This window comes from Drosophila elegans, unplaced genomic scaffold (assembly GCF_018152505.1).
Source record: "Drosophila elegans isolate 14027-0461.03 unplaced genomic scaffold, ASM1815250v1 contig_183, whole genome shotgun sequence".
Lineage (NCBI taxonomy): Eukaryota > Metazoa > Arthropoda > Insecta > Diptera > Drosophilidae > Drosophila > Drosophila elegans.
In genome coordinates, this window is record NW_024545550.1 from 9299312 (window position 1) to 9326669 (window position 27358).

Here is a 27358-nt window from a genome sequence, read left to right on the forward strand (position 1 = left end):
GGTGTGAGCAGGAAATGGAACAAACAACTAAACTCTAAAGAGAGCCAGCATAACAGGCGACTCCTTGCCAACGTTGCGATTTTGTTGATTGTTTGTTGGCAACATAAACGAACCTTCCTCCCAAAAACAAAAAAAAAAAAAAAAAAAAAAAACCCGATTCCGGTTCGGAGTCCGAAATTCTTCATTCACAAAACGCAGTCGGTGCAAGGCAGTCGAGCCAAGTGGACGTGGAAGCCACCTCGATCTCGGCCAGCCTAGGGATTTGTATCCCCAAAAAGTGCCTTTCGCTTTCGTGACGGTTGGCGGTTGGCGGTTCGTTGGGCTCTCGCATGGGGTTTCCATTTCAGTCCGTCTGCTTTGTTGACAAAGTTATTGCCTCCGGGGCTTAATGACTTCGTAATTGATTTGCATTCGATGTGCCACATTGATTGGCAATTGAATCGTAAGGCACCCTCCTTGCAACGCCGGCCTCCTGAAGACCCACTCCATCCATTTCAGTAACCACAGTCATTGTCACCGTTGCTAATCAAGGTTATCAAGGATACTCTGGCTGTCACCATGTCGCTGTCTGTGGCCAGCCGTCGTCGCCTCCAGACGACGAACGCTCCATCGTCCACCGCGAACCCATCTTCCTCATCACTATCCGGTGGCCGCTACCAATTGCCGCTGTCCGTACGGAAACAGCACTCCTTCATCGAGCCGACGGCCCGATTCTCGGCCCAACAGAGGGGCTACCTCTCCCGCGGACTCTCCGTGGGCAGATCCATCGAGAATATCCGGCAGAAGCTATATCCCGTGGGCAGGCAGACATCGCTGGCCGTGGAGGAGGTCACTCCGAGGATTGCCCCCCGCATCACCGCCTCACAGGTGCAGGGCTTAAGGCTGAGGGATAAGAGCCTGGTGGCCTGGTCCTCCACTTCATCATTGCTCAATGACCAGGAACCGGAAAGGGCTACTCAAACTGAACCTGCCGAAGCAAAAACGTATGTATTCTTTACTCGAAATTAACGATTTCGAAAGAGATATAAATGAAACATAAAAAAAATTGAAATAGAACATTACATAAAATTTTATTATCTACTTTTTGACTTTGACGAGTTTTGTGTTCTTATAATCTCAAAACCGTTGATTTTCGACTGAGTTTTCTAAATATCTTCATGTGCTTGCTAAAAAATAAATATATTATTTAATTCCTTGAGTCACCTTACAAAGAAAGATTTTTGGGTTATATGTTACCAATAAGTTGATATTTTAAATTTTTGTTTTAATTTCCGTACAACTAATATGCTTAAAAGTTCATAGTTTTTACTATTAAATTTGAAATTTTAAATAATACTGTAAAATAAGTTTGTGGCTTACTTGTAAAATATAATTTGTTTTTTAATTATAAAAGTCTTAAAATATTTTACAAAAGGGTTTTTAATAATTGTTATTATGCCCAATCGTTCTAAAAAGTATGAAGTTTAAGAACCATAGAACAAGAACGATGTGCTTTGCAGGTTGGTTTTAAGCTCTTTTTTTTGTGAAGCGTCGAAAATGCTAAGATGGAATTTGAATAGCCACATTTCGTAGATTGTCGCACCTATGGAAACCCTTGAGTGAGTGCCTTTGTTTGACCTTGGTAGCAGCCCCTTGGGTACGCAGCCCCTTGGCTTCCACTCACCGGATACGTATACGTAATAAGCTCGATGGCTCCAATCGTAATGACTGTCCTGATATCATCTATATAAATATGCCGAAAGTGTCACTTTCGAAATGGGCGTCGCGTCAAGTTTTGTGTGCAATTTGCATGCTTCACGCCCGAATCAAACGTCAAAGTTTTATGTTCCAGTGCATAACACACGCTAGACATGCTCGAAAAGGAGTAGCAACGAGTGGGACTCCCCCCTCCCCCGCCAAAACAACAGCCACCACCCATCGGCACACTTAAGTCGATCATTGCCTGGAATCGCTGACAAGATAGAGCTGGCTGTAAAGCTGAAAAGCTGAAAAGCTGAAAAACTTGGGCGCAAATAGTAGTGCCTGATTGCTGCAAGGGGTTCAATGACCCTCCGATTCGTAGACTCACTTTCATCGGGTAATGCTTTTCGGGCGCCAATTGCCAATGTAATTGACATGGTTTCCTTTTTCAAACGGTTGGTGTGGCGGTGGACGAAACCCAACACCCAAGTTAATTTCTATTTCTGTGCCTTGCATGATTCCGAATCGAGAACAGCATAAATTGCCCCGCAACTAATGCCAAATAATTTGATTTAAATTTAGCCGGATGGCGGGAGTAGGTCACTCGAGACTTTCCATTTCCATTTCCATTTTCATTTTCATTTCCATTTCGTTTTCTCATTTACCCAAATAACAACTGTGGAGTTGCATTAGTTCTTGTTATCCATTTGCAGCAGCGCCAAGGCGGACAAGAATCGGATTAATTTGAATATAGTCCTGTCGCAGACGATAAGGGCTACCAACGAGAGGGAACAGGAACAGGACGTGGAACCGGAAGCGGAAGCGGACCACACTAGCGACATCGAAGGCAGTCATCCGGTGGTGGAGACTCCGCCGGACATCCCGCTGAGCATCTCGCCGGCATTGACCATCCAGAGGCGTCCGCCCCTGGTGCGTGCTATGTCCGCTCCGGTCCGCGGATTGGACGAGAGCAGCAAGGGCGTTATTGCCGCCAGTAAGCGCAGCCAGCAGAAGCTGCGTCGCCGCAAGATCTTTACCAGAACACCCTCGTCCGGGGTATCTGTGCCCCTAGATGTCATCGGCGATACCACTGCCTCTGCCTCCGCCGGCAATGGAAATGCGTCGAAAAAATCGCTGAACCGGGCACGCAGCGTGGTTGCCCCCGATGTCATTACCCTGGTCTCCCTGCTGAGTTCCGAGGGCAGCGACTCCGAGCGGGAGGACAACAGTTCCACGGCGGTATCGTCGCCACCCTCCAACGGTCCCGACAAACCGCCTTCGGGAGCCGCGCAGCGAAGGGCGCCGCTGCTGAGGAAGACGGGCAAATCGGGTAAGTCTATAGATCTGCGTCTATATATTTTGCAATTATCTTTTTGAAATTAGTATTTTGGTTGCCCGAAGAATAATATATAAAATCTATTTATAAAGTATGTATAAAAGTATGCTACACTTTTTGTGTTAAATCTAGAGGTCCTTAGGATTTATTTCGAAAGAAGACGTTAAGCTTTTTAGAGCTACCCCCCTTTTAAAGTGATTTCAAAACCCTAGTGATTTCTGTGGCTAATCAAATAATATTTGTCATTTGTTTTTAGACACCCTACAAAGGGCATTTAACTCTCTAAAGATTATTTCTAAGCTTTAGAAAGCATGGCTCACAATTTGTATAATCTCAAAATGTGGTTTACCTAATATTTTTCACGGTTTATTTGTTTGCGAGATACTAATATATAAATAAATATTAAAATATATTACGTAACGTAAATTATAATTTTTTATTTGAGAGAAAAGAAAACAGGTTGTACTTTTTTTTAGATTATTTATTATACTATCAGTTTTCGCTGGAGAGCTTGGTGTTATGACCCTTTCGTAACTACAATGCACTTTAAAACCCTTTGAAACCGAACTAAAGCTTTCTGGCAGTCTCGTTTCAAGACAGCTATCCGCCCACCTTCCAACTGGCCTCCAAGGAGTACTCGCACATGATACGCCGTGGCTCGATAGCACCTCTGGCCGCCCGTATACGCGCCAATCGACCGCCGACAGCGCCGCCCGTCTCCATTTTCCTGACCGAAGTCCAGGCCAAAATGGAGCAGCCTCCGAAAAGGGATGGGGGTGCTGAGATGCCCGCCGCTACCCTGTCACCGGATGAGGCCAAGAAGGAGAACAACAACAATGCGGCCAACTGTGAGGATCAGACCCAACAGCAGCCGGATCACAACTATCCGGCATATGTGCGCAGCTTAAAGGAGCGCGAGTGCTGGAAGTTGCATCAGAAGATGGGCGCCAAGGGCGTCAGTGTGAGCTATGAAACCGTGCTGAGGGGCATGCTCACGCCCACGGAGTTCAGGCACTTCCAGAAGCAAAGGGAACAGGAGGAGGCCCGCGTCCTCGAGGAGGCGGAAGCGGCCGAGGCAGCAGCTGCCGCCGCCATCCTGGAGTCCGGCGAAAAGGAGGGCCGTAAGCCAGCAGTCACGGCCATTGAACGACTCTCGGAAGCGCTGCTTCAGAGCAAATAGGACGAAGTCGAGAATAGAAATCAAGTTCCAGCGCTATGGAACCCGACCATTAAATTGCATTTGCCCCTAGAGGATGTAGCAGTAGTCGAGCACTCGTTAAACCGCAATCGCACCCAGCTGAGACACCATACCGGCGTCCACCTGTAGTTCTAGATGGTACCCCCAAAAACCGTAGAATCCCCCATAAAAATCTGTATGTACTTTATGGCGGGACTCAAGCTTAAGTGGACGCTGAGCCTGGCCAATAATCGCAACAGCATCAGATTGTAGATCTTTAACAATAAAGAGTACTAGAAAGACACCAACAAAAACATTCGTTTGTAAAGATATATTTTTATTGAGCAATACAACGAAATGGTTAACACAAATGGATTATGTTTATTCGATAATACAAAGCAACAATTTATCATAATGGAAAATTAAATTTAGCAATATGGTCGTAATAGAAAACGTAGTAATATAGATGGATAGATTAAAAGAGAATAGATTCATTATAAAGAAATGGATGATAGAGGGTCTTGAATACGATGTTGAAATATGCGTACTATAGAAAGAATTTTGTAGAAAACTTCGGAGATAGAAAATATAAATTGAAATTCGCATAAATTCATATTCATATCATTTCATTTCATTTTTTTTTTTTAAAGAAGGAATATAGAACTGGAACTATAAAAAAACTTTTTAGTAAACTTTAGAAACATAAAGTCATGTAATGATGATTTAATCTGATAAGAATTGTTGCGTTTTTTTCGTATAGCTTTTCTGTTTTTTTTTTTTTTTTTTGGGGGTAATGTAGATTGAGCAAGTTCTAACGTTAAAATAATTTCCACTACATCAATTAAAATAGTAATCAATGAAACATAGATACGATGTGGCTTACTTGGCCCTCTCCCGTCGAATGGAATTGGCCAGGTAGCAGGCCAGTATGATGCCCAAAATCTGGATGAAGGCAATGCCGATGCCCACACCGATCAGGATGGTGGCGTTCTTTTCGATCCGATTCCTCAGCTTGCCGACGCAGCCATCCTGGAAGTACTTATCCTTGCCCAGAGCCGGTGAGTCCAGACAATGTCCCACGGTGGTGTCGATGAACTGCGGCTGACAACAGCTGCCCGGAAGGGTCTTGTTCGCGCTGAGTGTCCTCCAATCCGCCGGAGAATCAACGCCACAGCACATCAGCTTCTGCTGAATGTTGTCCCAGGCCATGGTGTCCTCGCTATTCGAACGCTTGATTGACTCCTGCAGCGAGTTCTTCACCATCGACTCCAGATCCTTCTTGAAAACACTGGCTGCGATTCCCACAGCTAGTTCCACAATGAAGATGACGGCCAGAAGGACAGCAAACTGTTTAGGATAGTTAAATAAATTATGACATTATATCATCATATTGTTGACTGTTTAGTGGACTTACTGTTATTAAAAGCGTTGGTGACTCCTTGATTGCTCCAAAACATCCCAGCGAAGCGATCACGAATATGATCAATCCCGTGACAATAAGGACAATTGGTGGACCCAAAACTCGTCCCTCCACAAAGTGATTGAACTCATTCACATCGGCCAACACAACGGCACCAGCTATAAGAATTCCCAGGCCAGAGATCTGTAAGAAACAAGATCCCTCTGATTAATCAAATATCCGCAAAGCAATTAAGTTAATGGCTTCCAATCAAGTCCTAATTCGAGTTGGCATTTGTATTTACATTTCCAATTCTAATTAAACGATATAAATCGCCCACGACTTAGTCAATGGAATTTCCATGTTTAAGTCCATGGCGTCATTGAAAGTCGCCTGCTGGCTCTACTCAGTTGGTCAATGCGAAGGACACCCGATGTCCATGTCCTTTGGATTTTGATTGCGACCTGGAGCACGCACACATCACTTGTATGTCGTTACAAGCAAATCGCGTTTTCCGATGCGGCGGATTTACCAGTCGATGGCGAGCGAGAATGCCATTTTCCAGCGATACTTATCTAAATGAGCCACCTTAACAAGACTCGTTGTGTAATAGTCTAATTGTGGTGCTTAAAGTGACGCTAATTATGGCGAATTAAATCGAAATTGCTGGGGAAATCTAGTCACGTTGGATAATCCAATTGAATTTGTAAAAATATAATTGCAAAAGTTTTCTGGCAGGTCCTGTATTAGAGTTTAACTGTATATTTTCACTATTTGGAGTACCTGGGCTTAAAAAAAAAATCCCAAAAAAAAATCGAAAGAAGATTTTCATGATATCTAACGATGATATGTGGTAAAATTATTATGTTGACATGATTCTTTATTAATAAATTTAACTAATAAATACAATATAAATCAGTTTTAGGTCTTATTAAAAGTGTTAAGTGGTTAACTCGATTATTTTTAGCTAAATCTTTAAAAAGTATTATTACTCTGGCTTACAAAATATAATCTACCAAATCCTCGAGTATTTAATTAAACAAAAATATGGTATCCTTGGCGAACTCCATCCCAGATATGTTGATTACAAATATTTGAATTTGGTAAGTTTACAAAATCCGTATATGTTTATTCCGATTAAAAGGTTCTTAAAACTTTTCAAAATCGTATGTAGTGTCAGAACCACTTTAAAGTTTATAAATCGTTGTCCTTTTGCTTTTACTGAATCATTTTTTCAGAGAAAAAAGGAAATCTTTTAGCTGGTATATTCTTCACTTACCGCAAACAAAACGTTGAAAGCAAAGAGGACATATTTAATTAAACTCGGACCGCACGAACGCATTTTGATTTATTTAATTGGGCAGTTTCCGAATTTATTTTAATTTAAGTTAAGTCCAAAATTAGAACCGCTTTGGTGGGAGATAAAGGCAGAGATCGCCCGATGCGACTGGCCGGACTGAAGTTGAGCCACGAACTGACCGCAATGCCTGTCCGGCCGGGCTTTAGAAACCCCCTGGGTCTGTTGTGGCCACTTTCCGGGTTGGTGCTGGCAACGGACCCGGGGATTATGGCCTGGGGTGGGGCAAAAGTGAAAGCCAGTGAAAGTCTTGGAGGCCCGATTCGAATTCAGGCCAGGCATGATTAGGCACGGGAATCGGAATAGGGATAGGTAGCAGTGCCTGCCTACTGCTTTTATGCCCCATAACCCATTTCGTTGATTCAACATTCGATACCAAAGAACTTTGACCAAGGCAAAAGGCGGGGCGTTTTTGGTGGCGTTATGTGGGTCGCCCGGAGCTTACCTCACTGCACCCACCGGTGGTGCTACACCTCCAGTTGGGTCCGGCTGGGTCATTGCACTTATTACCATACAAATTTAGGTGGACGTCCACGTCTGGTGTTTTTTTTTTGTTTCCCTTTAAAGTTCAGCACTTAGCACTTGGAATTCGACCGGGCCCAAGGCGAAATTAATTGCGTGTTGTCGTGCGAAGGCGAAAGAAAGTTGTAAATGCTTTCACTCTTCGAGAAACAGAACGAAATTCTGAGGGACTGTGCGAAATAATTAAAGACGCCCAGAAGTATGCCACACAGTCTTTTGGATGATGTTAATGTCGCGTGTCGGGAATTATGGTTCCAAGTTACCGGAATCTCGCTGGGTGACCCATTCTTTTGACTTGGTCTTGGCCATATCTGGTCACAGAAATCTCGCTAAAATAAAAGCAAAAGCTGTTGCTTGACCATTATAAGTTGGGGGCCCACGAATCACCTGAAACTGCAGTTCTTTGAATGATTGGAGGGCAAACATTTGCTGAAGGTTTCCGCAATTTAAAGAAAATTGTGGCTCTAAGCTGGAATTCCGTAAGTCACAGGGAAAGTTGTATGCCCCAATTACTTGAATAAGAAAGTGGGTACGTAAGGAATAATAAAGGCATTGGTGACGTTATTGGTTATTTTTTATGATTTCTGTTTCTTGGATAGAACCATTCTATTTATAGTTTTCCTGTTAAATAAAGGTGCTAATTCAGTTGTTGGCCTATTCAGATGGAACAAATAGCTTATGTTTAGAAAATTTATATGAATACAAACAAATTTTATACAAATTACAAATTTAATTGAAATGTTGCTTAATTTATAGGCCATAAAAAATGTAGAAATTTCTTTTTGAAACACTATGATAAGATAATAACTTCTTTCTTCTCAAATGTTGTTTATAATATAATTTGTATAGTTTGTTAAATCTTATCAAATTTCAATTAAGATTTAAACTCCCTTAGAAAATCCATGTACCTTATTATATTTTACCATTAATGAATTAAGCTTTTGCTATTTGAACAAGAAACTTAGGTCTTCTTGTCTAATCTCTCTATTGAGTTATAGGTAAACCTTATCTAACAAGTTTTGATCTTCAACAATTTTGTTACAATCTCAGCACGTACAAAACACAAAGTACAATTAACAAACTTTATTATCAATCAACTCAAACATAGTATAAGTAGCTTAGTTAGTTCCTCAAAGTCACTTTTCGGGTGGATAATGCTGTTGTTGCTGGAGTATTATAATTACTTTTGTGGGTGTGGTGTGTGTGTGTGGTGTGACTAATGGTTGTTGTGATTAGTGGTGTAAGTGGGGATGCGGATCTCTACGATGGTCAATAGTCCCATGCCACATGCTCATTCGATCCAATTCCAGGGTACAGTGGGTTAGTTGAGGCTTCGAGCCATGAAGATTGCTACGATGACGGTCAGGATGGAGAGGGAATAGCGGAGGGCGCCGGCGCCACCATCGCGACATGGCCATTCGTCCACATCCGAGCTGCAATTAGAGGTGGAACAGGCGAACAGGTAGTAGTAGTACTCTCGCGATCTCACAGGTACACAGATTGGTGCGAAAACGGATACGGATAGGGATATGGGTGCGGATATGGGTGCGGATATGGGTATGGGTGTAGGTATGGCAGTGGGTACGAGGGATAGCGCTGTAGTGGATAGACAACATGATCTTGTGGCTCCCCATGGGGCACATAGTACAGTGGCTGATGACGTTTTGGTGGTTGTGGTGGTGCAGGTGCAGGTGCAGATACAGGTGGGGCACTGGAAAACACACAATGTAAGTTCACAGAGATGATTGAACCCTTAGCTCTGGATTAGAAACCTTCCGATTCCGATTCCATTTCGTTGTTGTTATTCCAATATCCCTCTTTTTGTTGTGCTGCCCACTAATGTTAATGATGTTAGTACGAATGGATTGGTAAGAAAACCCTTTGTCATACCTACCTACCACTCAACCAACCCCAGGAAAGTGAGGCAGTTTGTTTAGGCCATGAATGAGTTGGTGGAACACAAGTGGCACATACATAGTACGCTAATGTTTAGCTTAGATTTCGGTTAATTTTTGTTGATTTTATTACACACAAACACACGACAGGACAGCATGAAGGGTAAATCGAGTGAGTCAGTGAACTGAGACAGTTAATTGAGCAAAATGTGAAAGCCAAAATGTGTGAGAGGGTGTGTGATTGTGGGTGGAATTGGAAACTAGGAAAACATTTCATTAGTTACTGGGCCTGGAGTTACACAACTACACATAAAATATTCGAGCAGCATACAGTTTTGGCTGTCGCAGTGGAAGGGATATTTACTTGATACCAATGACACCGCAGGCTGTAAAAAATAAATTTTTATTATGTATATGATTTTGCTAAATTGACAACACCGATATCTTACCAATGCGGCCACCTGCATTGCCAGTCTTCTTGGAATCCGTGTGATTGCCCAGGCCAAGATCATCCTCCAGTTCGTGGACAACACATCCTCTGCCAATAACGGCCATTTTGCCAGTTAAAGTAATCACGGGATCCGTGTAGGTGACGTCGATAATGCCCGAGGAGTTGGCCTCCAGGTTGCCCAGATCGCCAACGTGACGCACCTCGTGATCGGGACCACCATGATCGACCTGCAAATAAAAAAAAATAAAATTATAATCATATACTAATTTTATAAGTTAGTTATTAGTAAACAAGTCTAATCACATATTATCACAACCATAAAAGAAGATCAATGATCCGTCATCTACTGAGAATAATTAAATCATGAATTCGGAGACAATGTTATCATTTCATGCAAATAGTTTTAAAGGATAAAGGACCCACCTTATCGGGATTGTAGTGGGCACCCATGCTGAGGCATCCGTTGGTGAGATCTCCCTTCTCGTGGATGTGGAAGCCATGTTTGCCCTCCTTTAATCCTTCCAACTGGACGCGCACATGGACATTCTGGCCACAATCGTTCTGCGTAAAAGTCACATTGCCCTTGACCTGAGTATTATCCGATTGCACAGGTCCGACCAGATAAGCTATAGCCTGAATGGGCATATTACGCTGAAGAGTAAATATAAAATAAACTTATTAATTAACAATCTTAAGAATTCTCATTGAACTTACCGTCTGAGCGGCAGAAGAGATCGTGGCACAAAGTGCCAGGGTCACCACAAGATATTGCATCATTATGAGTCTGTAAAGAAATCATTATTAAATAAGACACGTGTACAATTGGATAAGGGTAAATAGCTATAAATAAATATTTTTATTAGATTCAGTGCCACAAAACATAATAAAAATCACAGCTAGAAACTAGAGATGTTATCTGTTAAACGTGACATTTTTATTGTCAATTTTAGACATGCATACAATAGATATATAAAAGCAAAGACAAAAAAACAATATCAACTTTGAAATCATGTAAGTAATTGCAAAAAGATCCTGTTCTATGAAGAATATTCTACCATTATTCATTCAATATATTACTTACTATTTTAATTGATTGTCGAAACTGTTTAAGCGCCAATCTTAAAATGTCAAAAAAACTTTTTTAAATATATTGTATATATTTTTGATCCCCAAAATTTTGTGATTCAAGCTCATCTCTGGCTTGGACGTCATCAGGTGCACAATCACTTGATTCCATTAAAAGCGGACAGTTGTGTGCGGAATTGAAGCGCCTAGCCTCAATTTATTAAACGATTTGTGGGTCATATATGATGTGCGAACTGCGAACGGGTATTATTTATGTGTGTGAATAAACGATACCCAAACGAAACTAAATGCAAACAGCCTTTTTCACAGGGTTAAGTGTGGCTGCGGGAAGGTCAATCAACAATCTCTTTTTCGTACGCACTTTGCTTCAAATGATGTCCCATGAATGAAATGTATGGGTGTCACTGTTTATCGGGGTAATAATTGTATATTGGTCCGGTTTCCCTAGTCCTTATCGATATGCTGGCAGTCTTGCAAACTCATGTTCCGAGGCGATCTTCAAATGCGGTCAGTACCTGCTCTACACGTATCCTTATCTGCACTTGAATTGGGTTCCATAATTTACGATTCTCACGCTCGTTGAGCGACTAAATTTCGGCCCTATCTGAGTAACTGGAAATATGATTGTGGGACTATAAGTATTTTTTTGGGACCTGTTTATTTATTCTGGTTCAAACTGTCACGAAATGGGTCTCAAATTGCAACTAATCGCCATCGTTTGTCCATCAAATGAGCGTTACTATTGCGTTGGCTTGCTGATTGAATATGATTGATTTGAAAATAATAACAGAGGTTGAGTTTCAGATGCAATTGACTCGAAATACTCCCCGTGGAATGTTATGCTAATGAAACACACCTTATCTATACATTACGATCATTAAGCCCATCATGAATTTGCAAACAATAGGGCAAAGATTACATTATTTCTCAATCAGTGAGTTGGCTTCTAATTTAAACGCTCAAACTATGCAGTTTTGAGATAAGAATGAGACATAAATTTCCATAAATGGAAAGATAGTAAATTGTAAACACTTGTTCGACAAACATTTCAGGCAAGAGACTTTCATTGAAGTGTAAGACTGTAAAACAGTGGAATGTGTGGACTGCAATGGATATGTATTATATTTATTATACACAATATTTTTGGTCTCAAGTGCAGCTTAACCCACTCACACTTAGGGATTTATAACTGGTTACCTTAACCCACTCAAGGGCAAGCGGACAACGAACGCTGCCGAAAGAGAGAACCAAAAATATGTGAAATAAACTGCGTTTTGCGGTAACTGGTTTTTGTTTTTGGTAATAAGCAATTCCAGGTAATAAGTCTAAATCTGGTTCTAATGAGTCGGCAAGCAAATAAATAATGAAAACGTTTTAATTACAGAATTTCAACTTCAGCTTAACCTTCACCCATTACTCCCGATTTCTAGCCCTTGGTATTCTTTTTCTTTTGTTGCCTGCCAATTGCGCACTCACCTTGTTAGCAACTATTTAATAATTGGGTAGTGATTGTTTTCGGTTTTTGCGCGAATTAAGCGGTTGCACCTCCGTACCGTTGGAGAACTGCGACGAATCTGTTTCGAGCCATTGGCATTGCCATCGCAAATCGCCTCGCCGCGAGAATATTGGGGGAGATTTGGGGAGAGCGGAGATCGGAGAATGAAGACCGGAGAGTGGAGAGCGCTACCTGGTAGAGCGGCGGAAATTGCAGTGGGTGGTCAGCACGATCGCGTGGGAGAGAGATCCGCTCTTGGGTTTATCTCGAGCTTACTCTCTCTCTCTCTCCCTCTTTAACTCTTAATCAACTAAAGATTGATCAATTTTACCTATTTTTAAGAATTCCAATAAAATATATATATAGACCTATTCACTGATTAGTTAAACTATAAACACAATATATTGAGTAATCATTTTCGTACAATGCAAATTCTTTGAAATTACTAAAAGTGCTGCGCAGACACGCTAACGTGCTTTTCATTTGAATACCTTATCACTGTAGCGACCCAAAATGTGTGCCAGGCTCGTGCCTACAATAAAGGTTTAAAATATTGGCAGACCTTACGTAAAAAATAGTTTAGGAGTTAATCATCTTAACGTTATGAAATAACTTTGGATATGCCAAACTTTTAAAAGACCTTTTAAAAGACCTTCTTGGTCCTTACCTTATTTTGAAAGCCGTTGTCCCATTTCAATATCCTTTCAACAATACAAAATTCTTCTTCACATTTATTGGATAGAAATTTAAATCTTTTCCGATGACATAAATAAATAAATAATAAACCACTACTGTAAATGTCTTTAAAAAAGGATAGATACCAAGTTTTTTTTGCCTTTCCAGCAGGCTAAGATCCAGTTTTCCAAATAAACACATAATTAGGTAAAAATATTCGTGTATTCACATTGATAAATTGTGCTAATAAAATCATCATACATACAAAAAACTTTCTATTATTGGTTTTACTAATACTATAAGATGATAGCCAAGCCCTACTTATTGTTATAGAATGTAAGTACACTACTAAAATTAAGCTACTACTACAACCCATTTGGGGTTTTGTTTATTTATTTGTATATTTAAGTATAATTTTGCACATGTCCGCCTGTTTTTTGGGTCCAATCGTCAGCTGGTGACGGTCGAGGGTTAAGCTACTTTGATTTACACTAAGTTTGGTTGGATTTCGATCCCTAGATCAGCTTGTGTCTGCCCAGTGAGGCTGTGTGCATGGGAGCGCAGTTCTCGATGAGCATTGTCTGACCCCCATCCGTTGGTGATCCTCCACCACCCTTGTTGTTGTTATTGTTGTGGTGAACCCTTTTCATGGGTCGCTTTCTTTCCAGATCCGTACAGGGATGAAGTTCTACGGTCTGCAGACTTTGGGCTCGTTGCAGGGACAGTCGCAGCGGCTTCTTGGGCGGAGTGGGTCGAGCATTTCGCGTCTCTGTAGCGGGTTTCGATTCGTTTTCGCTATCGAAATCCAAGGATTTTACACTTCTCATATCGCTTGGGAGGCGGGGCTTCAGGGTGTGCGTCTCACTTTGACGGGGCGTGTCACGGCGGCGATCAAGTCTAGAATGAGGAAAATGGAAAAGGTTAGGTAGGTTGTAATTATATTTATGATAGACATCATCCCGCCTAAGAAATGCTCAAAATTTAAATTTATCTATTAATTTTACTAAATCCACCAAGTTGATTTAAAATATTTTTAAAGTATTGAATAACTATAATTTGTGAGAGTTTTATCTACAAATTATCTTTTTTTTGTGCAACACTTATCATTTTAGGATTAGTAACTCTATTAAAGGAACTTGAAAGATTGATTTTATAAAAGTTAAAATAGCTCTGCGATTGCTCTTCAACCCAAACTGAAGACCTACCCATTATAATGATTAAGATGCTCCACACTGCGCGCATGCGTGGTCATGAGGTGTTCGCGATGCAGTTGCTGCTGTTGCTGGAGAGAATCTCTTGGGCGTTCCCGGTGCTGACGATGACGTTCCTTCTCCCGTCGATGGTGCTGCATATAGGCGGAATCGCTATTTATCGAGATCTTCGAGGCGGACAGCGATTTGGAGGGCATGGAGTACATGTGCGGCAGACGATCCCTGAAATCGATGTGGGTGTTCTCCTTGATCAGCGTTTTGGTCACATGACCAGGCGGAGTTTGAGTGGAGGCTAAGTCGTCGCCCATCAGCTCGATGGGCTTGCCACCCACCAAAGTGGTTATATAGTTGCCCCGCTGAAAGATCAGTGGCTTTTCAGGTGGCGTTGAAGGTGGTGAGGATATACTAATGCTGGTCACATGTTGAGATTGATTGGAGGATGCCTGCTGATGTGGATGCTGCTGCTGCTGCTGCTGCTGCTGGGTAGGATTATGATCCTTCACCGTTTGGAGCTCCCGCACCTGCTCTTCCAGGTACGAAATGCGATGCTGCAGCCTCATGTTGTTCTCCTTTTCCTGATCCAGTTGCTTTTGTGGTATGGGTACGGACTTCTTGCGCAGCACCACCATCTGGCACTTGCCAGAGTTTCCCACTTGTTTCTGCAGTTCTTCTTTGGATTTTCCGGTGACCAGACGACCATTGATCTCTAAGATGCGATCGCCTTTGTACAAACCATCGCCCTCTAAAGCCCATTCTACGTAGTATCCCGGTTGATCGGTTCTCTGTTGAGCTGCCCATCTTCCAGAGGTGGCATGTACGGCATGTAGACTCAGTGTGACGCCAGAACTAATAATATTGTATAGCGTCTGGGCCTCGGGCTTGGATTTCTCCAGCCTGGCCTGCAAAGCACGAGCCTCCTCAACAATCGAAAGCATCTGGAGCTCTTCTCTGCCAAGTGCATACTCCAATTCGGCTTGCCGTATGCGAATGTCTATATTGCTGTGGGTAAAATTAAATGATAATTAACTAGCTGTTTCCTTTTCATATTATTATGCTACTCACTCTGTGATGTCCAGCTTTTCAAGAGCACTCTTCAGATTCTTGATCTTAATTCGCTTATTTTCCGCCTCCGTTTTCAGTCTGTTTAGTTTTTGCTCAGCCGCCGGCTTTTCGGTATCATCCAAAGGTGGGCCCGTGGGGCGTGGCAATTTGCCCAGACATAGCTGAATGCGCAGATTTTGGATGACAGCCTCCCGATCTTGAAGAGCCGATCGCAGTTCCTTGGATTCACTGCGCGTGGATCGCGAGGAGAGCGTACCACCCAGGGAACCACCCTTTCGCCTTCTTCCAGTTGTGGAACAGTGGCTTGTGGTGGTGGTGGTACTGGCAGTCTCCTGGTTCGTCTCTGCATTCGAGTGCAGACTGTACTTGACGGCACTGCCACAACCCTTCGGATTGAGAATGGTCTGTAACAAAAGAAGCAAACAAAGAAGTGAGTTTATCTTATTAAGCAGAACAAAGTCAGGGAGTTAAGTTAAAGTAAGACATTTTGTTGATTTTGATAAGAAATATACGTATATTTATTTTAAAGATTACAAATCTCTTAGAAACATTATCATATATGCTCCAGGTGTTAGGTTTACTCCTTGGGTATATCGTACACTCCACATTCCCGATTGGCGGGCAGCGAGGCATCTGAAAGTTATATGTCTTAGTAAGGAAGGTAAAACTAGATTTTCCTTTACTCCCACCTATTTTCTTGGGATAAGGCAAATTTAGGGTGTCCATGATTTTGACAAACTCCTCGATATCCTTAGTCAGTCTAGGGTTATAGCGCTTCTCCTCCCAAACACTGCTTTCCATTTGACCTCTGGAATTGGCAGACATTAGAGATAAACCTAACATATTTCCATTCACCACTCACTTGTAGTCATGTGCAGGATAAATGCGAAAGTTCTCAGGAAGAGTGAAGATCTTGCTATGCACATTGTCATAGAGGTTACGTGGACAGCCCTCCTGGAAATCGGTGCGTCCACAACCTCGTATAAGGAGAGTGTCCCCGGTGAAGATACAAGCCTGATCCTTGATCACATAGCTCATGCAGCCATTTGTGTGTCCCGGTGTGGCCAAAGTATCTATTACATGCGTCCCAAAATCAATGCGATCTCCCTCCTTTAAGTGACGATCCGCTTTTGCTCCACTGGCGGCCGCAATCACGGACTGACAACCCGTCAACTTCCTCAACCAACCGCTGCCCGTTATGTGATCCGCATGCATATGGGTGTTGACTAGGAAATACGATGGTGTCATGATGAAATTATCTATTCATCGGTAAACAGAGATTGCTATGACTTACTGGCATACTTTAGCTGAAAACCCAGATCTTTGACCAACTGGGCATCTCGTTTAGCCTGTTCCAGCACAGGATCAATGATCACAGCCTCTCCATTCTTCAGATCCGCCAAAAGGTAACTATACGTGCTACTTTCGCCATCAAAAAGCTGTGTAGAATGTTATGAAAATCGCATTTCATAATAGAGTAGCTAATTACATACTTGACGGAAGAAGAAATCTGGAGAGAAGGGCTGACGTTCCGGTAGGCTCATGGTTCCAAAAGAGCTCAGCGATCGGATATTACTGACCAAGGTTGGGGGTTTTCTCGTTGAGAGCCGTTTGAGGGCTAACAGCATACTGGAGCCAAGTACTCGCATTTTGTGCTGGTATTTCTATCTATTTGAGGTTCGTTTCTAATCGCCCGACTTCGGGTGTAATTGTTTGGTTCGTTTAGATTTCTATTTACCCCCTTAACGTTTCACTTGATAATTTTTTTGTGGGCTTACTTATAAATAGTTAATCAGTATTGAGCTGGCTTATGGCATCTGATAAAGTTCCTAATTTATTAAATTACTGATAATTGAGCACTTTTTGTTGTTGCGATTACAGTCTTTCGATTATCACAAATATTACACTTGATCAGAGGTAGAGCATATCACTCGCGAACCGGAATTTGTAAACAAGCATTCAATAATTGGGGACCATTTACACAATAATAAACCAAATTTTGGTGAACACAGAAAATTTCAGCGGCACATCAGCTGAAGTGTTGAGTTTTACTGAGTTGAATTAGGGTGTGTTGCGTGGAGCTTCGTCTATAAGCTTTTGGGGAACCTGTTGCTTTGACGTAGCAAAAGCTCTTCGAACTTTGAACAAGACTGGACTACGTGATTAGCAAAATAATTGTTTCAATGTCAATACAGGTGTATATTTGGGATATTTCAAATGCCTTTGGATGAGCATTCATTTGAAGTATTAGATTGAATATTTTTTCTCTACTATATCTATTAATTGCATGAACCGCATTCTATTTGTCAGTGTAGAAGAAAAAAGAAATAGTATTAAATTAAATAAGTTGATTTGTGAGATCTATAAAGAGAACTGTAATTTCCTTTTAGTTCTACTATAATTTAATCAACACTGGCATATTTTCATTTCAAAATGTTAGCTACAGGAAAATTACACAAAAGAAGTACTTTCAGGGTTGCATTTCTGTTACATTTCAATATATTTTTGAAGATCTGAAAAAACACTTCTAAACACATAAGAACCAAAAGCCGTTACAAAGTTTTGTCTCAGCTGCATTTACTTATGTGACCCTTAAAAACTGCAACAACCACCTTCTGAACGCATTTTAGGCTTCCTTGCTGCACCCCTTCGCAAGCAACCCCTACCTTATTTTTTCCTACCACCTCAAGGAAGTTGCAGTTGTTGAGAAATTTTTACAAAATTAATAAGAAGACCGGACATTGTCCACTACACGGGGTGAACGTGAGAACTTTTTCATTCACCGGATTTCGTTATAAAATTTCTTGACTTTTCGCTCAGATCATAAATAAATTTGCATATCTTATGAGTTGAATTTCATTCATTAACAGCTCGGTCTGAAAATCTATTTAGCATTCGCGTTGAGTAATTGGTGTAATTTTGTGGAAGGAATTAATTGACCGTAGATGGTGAAGTAAGTGAGGAAATCTGGCGCTAGGAGAAGGGTAGTATGAAATGCAGATCGACTTCGGGGTGCGGACTTCGTAGGGTCATTGCATAGGGAAAGAAAAGATATCGATTTCGTTTCGCTCTGCCTGTGATTACTTCACATTTCGGGGGGGAGTTGTTTGTGCAGCCTTTTGGTTATGGCCAATTTACTGGGCCTATTTATACTTGCTTTTACCACTGATGCGCTTCCCGCCCAAAAAAAACCATGACTAAACACCTGTCAGTTAATGATTCGCATCGATGCTGATGCTTTGATTTTTAGCCCAAACAAAACATATTCGTCACTCACTTTTGGTTTCAATCATTTCGCTGCGAGAGAAAGTTCCATTGTGTTGTCTGACTTCTTTCTACTAATTTGCCAAGCAGCCATCATGTGAGTATCTTTAGAAATATTATATACCCACAAAAGGCCCAAATGGCCGAATGTTAAAGATTAGTGGGGTCGTAAGCACCTCATTTCCATCCTCATTACTGCCAAAGTGACTTTCTTCCATTTCGGAAGAAAAAATTGCAATATTACTCGACATTGCGCTTTTATTATCAACTTTAGGAAATTCAAAGCACATGTGGAATTCTCCGAGTCTATTGAATTGTAATTTCACTTTTCTCACACTTATCTATTCCACTCACTTCCCCCACATAAAAAATAAATGCATACGTAAATTCCCAGCTTGGCAATGCAATATTTCACACATAATATTTGTTAAAAAGATTTGGATACTCGAACTACCAATCGTTTGAATGCAACTGCTTGAATGACTCTGCATTGTGGGCTGCGCGAAAGTGTTGCTTAAAAATGCATTCAAATGGATTTGCAATTAATTGTTGAAATTTGTTTTGAGCTTTTACATTTTCATGTTTTATGTTGTTTTCAACGCTTTATTAATATGCATTTATTTGGATTAAAGCGTTGAAGAGTGTTAAGAGCCATTTTATGAAGTGGTTGTAGTACACAGAAAAAATAATGTTACGTTGCTGAGTTTGAGAAATTGAAAAAAATGTACAGCCAATTAATCGAAATAAATATAGCTCTAAACAATGAATTTTTACCATATTATAAGTAGTGAAAACAAGAAATCTTAGTTTTAACAGATAAATCTTATTTAAGAGCAACCTCCTTAGTTTATTAATAGTTTTGAAAAATGTTCCCCAAAAGTCACATGGCTCTTAAAGGGTAATAACCCTTCGACTTAAGTTAATGTCTTTGTTTTTATCTGGTATTTGTTCGTTTGTATCTGTATCTAAACTTATGTTTGCCCATTCGCGAATTTCGTTTTCGACAACTTTCTAGCGTGTAGCGATGCAAAGTATCTGGGGTGAGTGCTTGCAGCTTATGGCTTATGGCTAATGCTAATGCCTGATGCTTGTCGGGCCTGTGCGTGTCAATATCTAATTAGCGTAAATAGTATTCGCGCACTTACATAATCGAATCAGACAATAGGGGCGGGCCAGGGCGGTTCGCCCCCAATGGATGTTGCATTAATTATGTTAGGTCTTACACAATAAGCCCATGGGTGCATATGTTTTTTTTCCTGCAATCGAGGGAACTTACCATGGAGGCGGACTTCTGTTTGGCGAAGGCGCGATGATGCGCGGAAATCGGTTCACTAACCACACTTCCGGTGTCCATGATGGGAAACTCGGCAGTCTTCGTTTACAGCTCTGAAATGGAGTAGAAGATGCAGAGAGAGAGACTTTAAGATACAACCTCAAGTTGACAGTGATAGATACACATATATGTTGTGGTGAACTTTGAACCCTGAGCATCGCTGGCAAGTGGACATCCCCCACGATTCAGTCCTAGACTTCAGCTCGCTTCAAAGTCACTTTAATTTCGCGTTCCGCTTGGCAAGGCAAAAACAATTGGGCTGCAATTTTCGGTTCGGCGGGCTTAACAACTTTGGCACGTTACATTTGCGATTCGTTGAAGAGGCTTTAATTGGCCACCAGAACCATCCTTCAAGTTCTCATTTCATCATTCATATTGTAGGTCCGCTAAAGAAACGCGGACCATATGCAAATGAGCTGGTTACAGAAAAACAAAAAATAAACAACGCACTTTCGGTGGTTCAGGGGCCCAACAAAGAAATGCATTCGATATGCAGATATGCACAGCCGCAAGATACACACTCTCGAGATTGTATCTTGCGGATGAGGTTGCATAGATCACATTACTTAATGTGCCGGCAAAGACAACAACATTTCCCTCTTTTCTGGTTTTTCACTTGTTTGCCTTTTTTTTTGCCTTTGTCGGCACTCGAAGACAAAGCGCTTCATTCATACTGCAATTGTCATGGATACTTGTGACATACAAAATGTGTCTTATAGCGCTGAGGGCCTAAACTCGTACCGTTAGCTTATTTTTTATTGAGTGGTAAAAAAGAACAAGTTCTATGAAAAAGCAGTTCACATTGCGTTGGTTTAAATTTTCCCACCCATAACCAATGAGCTACTAAGCTTAAAGGCAAACTTTCGATGAAAGTTTTTTAAACGATGTGTTATGTTCAACCATTAGTTTGGTAGATAATTAAACAAGGCTTTGAAAATGTAATACTCTTATAGTTATATTACAAAAAAAAAAAAAGTTTTTCGTTTTTTTCTATGGTTTAGTGGTAAAATAATTTATTTTTTTTACGGACACTTACTTGTATTTAAGCCACAAAGTACATCTATCTTTGCTTTGGAGTCTGTATCTCTAGCATCTGTTTGACATTGTACTATTAAGCTTTGGGCTTGGGCCTAAGCAAGCAAGTCATTAGTCTTGGAGAATAATGATCATGCTGGCACTGCCGCAAGCGACGTTCTACTAAATTTAGCTTAGAACTCCATCTAAACACATCTTTTGGGGCCTATCTGTCTGCGCTTGCGTGTTGGGACAGGAACTAGATAAAGCCCCAAGAGACGAGGGGGGCTTACCTTGCCCAATGTGGGCCTACCATTAATCTAATTTCGCCTTAATGCTTAATTGTGGAATGGTGAATGGATGGAAAGAGACCTGCTTAGAGAGCTTTGAATAAGAACCACGACGAGTACTCGCACATTAGCGACTGGATTTGAATCTATCTCTCTGCTGGCTGGTTACTTTGCTAGAGCGCTTTGCTAATGAGCTAAAATTATGGGGAACTGGGGAGAAGAATCTGTCAGGTATCTACAAAGTATCTACCATTCGCCAAATTGCAGCAGTGTCAGTTACAATCCTCAATTGGCTGTGGGAAAGCTCTGTCAACCGTGAAGATCGTTCAACTATACCCTCTTCAGCATACTTAGCTGTACGTATACATATGAGAGTCGACTTCTATGCATGTAATTATTATTCTTCAATTTGCGTGCCCAACTCTGAAGGGTTCCCCGTGTCTGTCGCTATATATATTTATATTTTTTTTAGGAACGAGAGCAAGTGCAGCGAGACCCGCGATCAGGTGCTTCTGCTTCCCAGGCCCCGGGTTTTCAACATGGGGGCGCTAAAACCACTGAAGCGCAGCCAGACCAAGAACAAGTACTTGCACTCCATAATCAAGTTATTAGGGAGAGTTACCTGGGGGGAACTTAGGGTAAGAAATCTATATAATTAAACAAATTTCAAGTCTTTTTGCCTGTCAGCTACACGAACTGATCTACATCACATTTATAGTTTAGGTTAATTAAATGTTATGTTTGTTTTTGTTTTTTAGAACCCAATTTAACCGTTTTTTTTTTCTCAGTTTTGGACAAACCATAAAAACATAGCTAATTTAAAATTTTTTTTTTTTAGATCTTTAGCATGACATTACTTGAATTTAATTTTAAGTAAACCAATACTATCGTATAGCAAAATTACACATTTTCAAAGCCCACACCTTACCTCACGCTATCATCTCTATTAGCCAAAGAACACTAAGCCCTGTAATCATTTCCATTTGGACTTCATTTATGTTGAGCGCGTTTCCGGCGTTTCAAGCAAGAGTTAGAAGAGTGAAACTGACAAAAAGCCAAGTTTATGAAGCAATTTGACTCAAGGTAGCACAAACAATGTTTTCCAGTCAAGAACAAGCTGCAAATTGTGGTATATTACTGTTACACCTAAATTCAAGCTGCAAATTGCATTTTCGATGCTGATAGCCACGCAAGTGAAACGATGTCCAGTGGTTTTTAGTTGCCAAGTAGTGAAACTTGTTCGGATGCGAATTTTCCGGTCTAGCCAAGAGATCTCACACGAAATGACCCAAAAAGCCGGCGAAATGATGACAAGTTTATTCAGCTTTTTATCATTTCTCTCAGGCTTTAGATGAAATTTATGTCGCCAAGGTCCCAGGGGATCGTCTCTAACTCGAATTCAAACGGTTTACGCTGTGAATCTTGCAATAAATTTCAATCAACAGAGATCGAGATCTTGAATCGAATCTTCTTCCATTAAGCCATATATCATATGCAGTCCGTTCGGATGTTGACAGTTTGTTGCGTATACGCTAAAACACATCTGCCCACACATCAAATGCCGCGTTTTATGTAAATTCAATAGCTTGGAAATTAAATCAAATGTCTGTCTATCTTGTGAGGGGGGCGTTATCTGCCCGCCCCTCTGCTGTTACTTGTTTATTATTATTTTCGAACCAAGCGCGCCTACAAAATTGTTGCGAGATGAGCTCAGTGCGCGCCCACAAAGTTGTTAAACAATGCAAAATTATTTTGCTCAATTACTTAAATGGAGATGACACCTGGTTCTAATATATAGTTGTTTATATATACGCGTAATAACTTGATTGGAAGCTTTGACTGTAGATGCAAATGAGGAAAAAGTAACAGCTTTTGGCACTGTTAAAGTTGGCAAAGCTATGTTAACTTTTTCCAGCTGTTAGAAGCGTTCTGACTGCGTTAAGACCTATGGCGCTTTGGCCAGCAGTTTAACAGAGCCTCTTTAGCTCAGTGGCAGAGCACTGGTCTTGTAAACCAGGGGTCGTGAGTTCAATCCTCACAGGAGGCATTAGCCTGATATTCAGTTTTTTTTCTTTTTTTTTCCATTGATATATTTTTATTCGTTTATTTTTCGCTTTTTAGCAAGGTTGAAATAATTATCAAAATTACCTCAATTCAGTTTCTGTAACATTTCGGTGTTTTAATAACCTTTATGAATAAACATTTGCCCTGCGGGCATGACGCCAAATTAATTTTGTTTTTATATTTTTTTTATGTGGTTTTCCTATAAACCTTAACCCCTGTCTAGTTTCGTAGTTTCCCAACACCTGCGCGCCCTGTCTGTTCGGGTTATTTACGAGCTGAAATATTTCTCTTGGCACTAACACACGGCGGCAAAACACAAATTAGCCCAGCTTGACAATTGCCTGGCTTGTCGGGCATTATTATGTGTGCACAAGTGTCACAAGCGCAGCCCCGACATTGATAATTTTAATCGCCTCGGAGGCTGCGTGCTACATGGCCAACAAATGGAGCTGACCGGACTAAGATGGCTTGTCAACTGGCAAAGAATATGCTTAATGGACTTGACATCAATATGGAAATTTCTTTGTTTGTTTTGGTGTTTATATCTTTCTTTTTATGAACTGAACTTTGAGAGACTTTGAAAGAAAAGGTCGTTGGTTTATTGCTTGTTCTAATAAACTTTTGTCTTATGTCATAAACGGTGAGCATATGGAGTGAGGGTCAGTTCTTTTTTGGGACTTTATCATTAACAACAAGCTTCGTTTTATAATTTGTTAAATGATAAGAACCAAATGGATAACAACATTAAAATAAAAGGTAATTATTCTTGTTTATTTTAATTTTGATCTGAATGTATTCCATTAAAAAACTGCATTTGCTATTATAACAGAAATTAGTTTTGAAATTATGACCTTCATACAATGATCCCAAGCTTAGCTCAAAAATATTAAAGGTTTAAATGATTTTCTCGAGTGATCACTGTTGGTTTTGCAGCTGTTTCTATTTCAGCTGATAATTGCCCATCATTTTCAGTTGGCAATTAGTCTCGGGTATATTTCCTTGCTATGTGTTTATCGTTCACAGTTAGAATATCAGCTGTCTTCAGATCGAGATGCAGATTGGGGTCGCGAAAGTTGTCTCCGCACTGGACAAATCACTTATGCAAATCAATTCTAGAAAGTGGGCCTTTGATTAGGCGCTCTATGAAAGTGCAAATTGCCCTGGCCAGAGATCGGAAATATGATCAAAACGAAAGCGAAATCGATGCTCGATAGTCTTGGCTTGGTTTATATTGTAGAGATATAGATTTGCAGCTCTCGTTTTAATTGTTACAGCTCCTCTCTGAATGAAAGTGAAAACCGCAACCGAAACAGTTAGCCCGAATAGTCGACATGCTCAGGTCGACGATGTATGCAAAGTTATCTACCCGAATCTTGGCTTTCTATTCCCACTTAATGGGTGAAGTAGACAAAACAAAAGTCTGTAGACAAATGCGTTGATGCATCTCAGTCCATACGTAGACAAGAAATCACGACATGAAGCCCACATAAAAATAAAATACAGTCATTCGAAAATTAACATATCCAACACATAGCCGAAAAACAAACTTTGATTAGGTTGTTAGCATTGAAAAAATCAAAAAGCAGACAAAAGTCAAAGACGAACAGCCAAAAGAATCCGAAGAATATGTAAATGACACTCTAGAGACCCCAAAGACATCCTGTCGATAAAGGGTTAGGCATTTCAATGAAGAAATGGAATCCGAGAATAAATTTTGGTTAGAAGCCGATCAATTGTCATTCAAATGCAGCCAGCGATTCCCAAAAGGAAATATCTAATTAAAATTAATGACAAAAGCGAGATGGGTGATGTGTAGACTGAAATACAGACAGAACCTGCCACTGCATTTAAGACACGATTTGAAAGGGGTCTCGAGAACGTATCAAGTTCGTGGATTGTGATTCAACCGCAAAATTCTCATAAGTAATTATATGGTCAGAGATCGAGTCATATTTGACTGATTGATTATGGCTGCTTGGAGGAATTTCAATATAACATTTTCTCCTCATCTGCGTTTTCTGTGGACCTTTGAACCTGGTTAAGGCTTAATGAGCAAAAACATACTGTTTACTGCCTTATCTGCGACTCATCAACAAGGCAAATTGCGTTTTAATAGACGACTGACTAATTTATTTGCGAGCTTTTTTTTAGTTTCCCTGCCGCTTTTGTTATGATAAGAGAAGAGTTATAAAAGAGTTCGAAAGTTTCTACATAAATATTCAGATATCAGAACCGTTTACCCGTCGCTCAAGGGGATTATGCAACACAAAATTCAAGTTAAGATCTTCAGGAGGAGTGGCCTTCTGAAGAACGAAAAAAACAAAGACAAAATTGCTCCATCATCACTATTATTTTTGCTGCGACGGCCCCGTTTGCTCAAAAGAGGCCGCACTGTATTTTTAGAATGCAACAATTGATCGCTGCTTAACCTTTCGCTTTCCGCAAGTGATTTTCGCTCTTCATTTGAAGCTATTGTTATTGCCGATGAAAACTACTTACCAGCTTAAAGTACGGATCCCAATTAAAAGTCAACCAATAACACTGAACAATGGCAATGTGCGCAAATCAATGGCAACATTTCATTTCATTGCATTTGATTGGTTTGTTTTTACGGAGGGAGGAAAGCCTCAATTTGATGTATTGTATTGTGCGAATTATTTACACTTGGGACATAAATCAATGATGTCAATGCTTAAACCGATTGTTTGAAACCGCATCGAGACCGTTACTAAAACGCGATCGGCACATTTAGTTTTAATTTTGTTGGTTTATTTTTTCCGCCTGCAGCAGTTTAATTAATTATAGAGTTTCCTCTGTGCGTTTCCTTTGTTTATGGAGGATACAGGAAATTTACTCTCGAATGGAATAGGTAAACAAAACACACAAATTCACGTAGGTTGTAGGAGTGGAATATCCGTTTTCCCGATCAGGTTAGTGGAAGAAGGTCCAAGAGAACTAATTACGAAGTCGACTATGGATTATACGGAGAGAGTGCGCGCACATCCGATCGCGTCGAGTTTTGGATGAAGTCTAAACAACGCGACTTGAACAGCAGTCGGGCATTACATGAAGCCACTCTCTGGGTTTCTCTCTCTACTACTCTTTGGGTCTCTCACCTCTGCACCCTCTCTCTATGTTTAGTGTTGCCCGTCATGTTTTACAAAACTAGCTAAGTCGAGCATTGGGCTTAGGCAAAAATAGCTAAAAATGGAATCAATTAACTCTGAATCTCTGGAGAATTATAGTTTTAGACATAAATATTGTAAATATCAATAACCACCGACGTGCCTTCATTAATTTTTAGGAATTGGTTTTTATAACATTACTATACCTTAGAACTTAGTCGTATAAGAGGTTTGAAAATATTATTGAAACCAGATAAATGAAAGGCAAACATCAGTTTCTATGTAAATAATTTTTAAATATTTTTTTACCAACAATCAAGAAACAGTGTTTGAAAAATGTATCTTTACCTATAAACCTGCTCAATAGACTTTTTATAACATATTTTTAGGTAGGGTAGGTAATCTTCCTTAAAAAACCCTTTAAATATTTAAAGAATCAAAATAATATTTTTTTTCGGTTTTACTCATTTATAGACCCAAAAAAAAAGTATTAAGAAAATGCCATATTTTACAGAATAGAAAAAAAACCTATTTGGCTTGAAAATAGCTGAGTATATTAAACTGGTGGTTGGTAAGCAATTGAGAGAGCGGTTGTAGAACTGAGAGCAGAGTAGAGTACTTGCGAAGTGCACTGGTCTCCGGATTTATTGGGTTATAGTGTGTGCGGTGCGACCGACCCCCGCTGCAATCGTAATGGTTAATGGTTAATAGAGTTCCAGTGCATTGAACCCCACTCCCTCGACTTTTCGGTGGGTGTCTTTGCCTATTTTGACAGCTGTCGCTGCATCCGAGATCCGAGATTTTACGATGCAGCGAGCTGCGATGCATCTTAAACTGCTCATTTTCCTGCTGCTCCAGTTGCATCATCGCCATCAAAATCATCGACATATGGTATTGCTCGCGGCTTATATAGCGTGCCACC

General features: G+C 40.6%; 5 protein-coding genes and 1 non-coding gene across 9 annotated transcripts; 2 read left to right on the forward strand and 4 right to left on the reverse strand.

The window, feature by feature from the left end:
* The first annotated feature begins 203 nt into the window (after positions 1-203).
* On the forward strand, positions 204-4564 carry LOC108144208. Of its 3 annotated transcripts, XM_017268879.2 has the most exons (4): positions 204-442; positions 499-983; positions 2394-3010; positions 3601-4564. In XM_017268879.2, exons 2-4 carry the CDS (start codon positions 559-561, stop codon positions 4194-4196), a joined length of 1638 nt encoding a protein of 545 aa, XP_017124368.1. In that variant the 5' UTR covers positions 204-442; positions 499-558; the 3' UTR covers positions 4197-4564. The 3 variants fall into 3 exon arrangements, with proteins under 3 accessions (XP_017124368.1, XP_041563536.1, XP_017124370.1); XM_041707602.1 differs by having other exon boundaries at positions 204-983; XM_017268881.2 differs by having other exon boundaries at positions 204-983; positions 3613-4564.
* On the reverse strand, positions 4551-7104 carry LOC108144213 (CD151 antigen). Its single transcript, XM_017268887.2, has 3 exons — positions 6872-7104; positions 5608-5796; positions 4551-5540 (listed from the first exon to the last, which is right to left on the reverse strand). The coding sequence occupies exons 1-3, from the start codon at positions 6932-6934 to the stop codon at positions 5073-5075; spliced, it is 720 nt and encodes a 239-aa protein (XP_017124376.1). The 5' UTR covers positions 6935-7104; the 3' UTR covers positions 4551-5072.
* A 1435-nt stretch (positions 7105-8539) lies between these two features.
* LOC108144790 (extracellular superoxide dismutase [Cu-Zn]) lies at positions 8540-12488 on the reverse strand. 2 transcript variants are annotated; one of them, XM_017269904.2, is made up of 6 exons: positions 12380-12487; positions 10532-10601; positions 10241-10468; positions 9816-10044; positions 9731-9752; positions 8540-8904 (listed from the first exon to the last, which is right to left on the reverse strand). In XM_017269904.2, the coding sequence occupies exons 2-6, from the start codon at positions 10592-10594 to the stop codon at positions 8793-8795; spliced, it is 654 nt and encodes a 217-aa protein (XP_017125393.1). In that variant the 5' UTR covers positions 10595-10601; positions 12380-12487; the 3' UTR covers positions 8540-8792. The 2 variants fall into 2 exon arrangements, with proteins under 2 accessions (XP_017125393.1, XP_017125391.1); XM_017269902.2 differs by lacking the exon at positions 8540-8904 and adding an exon at positions 8914-9182 and having other exon boundaries at positions 12380-12488.
* A 788-nt stretch (positions 12489-13276) lies between these two features.
* Positions 13277-26327, reverse strand: LOC108144623. Its single transcript, XM_017269650.1, has 5 exons — positions 25811-26327; positions 19887-19996; positions 15347-15750; positions 14279-15283; positions 13277-13970 (listed from the first exon to the last, which is right to left on the reverse strand). Exons 2-5 carry the CDS (start codon positions 19962-19964, stop codon positions 13589-13591), a joined length of 1869 nt encoding a protein of 622 aa, XP_017125139.1. The 5' UTR covers positions 19965-19996; positions 25811-26327; the 3' UTR covers positions 13277-13588.
* On the reverse strand, positions 15841-17401 carry LOC108144624 (persulfide dioxygenase ETHE1, mitochondrial). Its single transcript, XM_017269651.2, has 5 exons — positions 16840-17401; positions 16641-16785; positions 16209-16572; positions 16036-16154; positions 15841-15979 (listed from the first exon to the last, which is right to left on the reverse strand). The coding sequence occupies exons 1-5, from the start codon at positions 16993-16995 to the stop codon at positions 15924-15926; spliced, it is 840 nt and encodes a 279-aa protein (XP_017125140.1). The 5' UTR covers positions 16996-17401; the 3' UTR covers positions 15841-15923.
* On the forward strand, positions 23223-23294 carry Trnat-ugu. The gene has a single exon. It is a non-coding gene; the product is annotated as a tRNA-Thr (tRNA).
* Positions 26328-27358: the final 1031 nt, after the last annotated feature.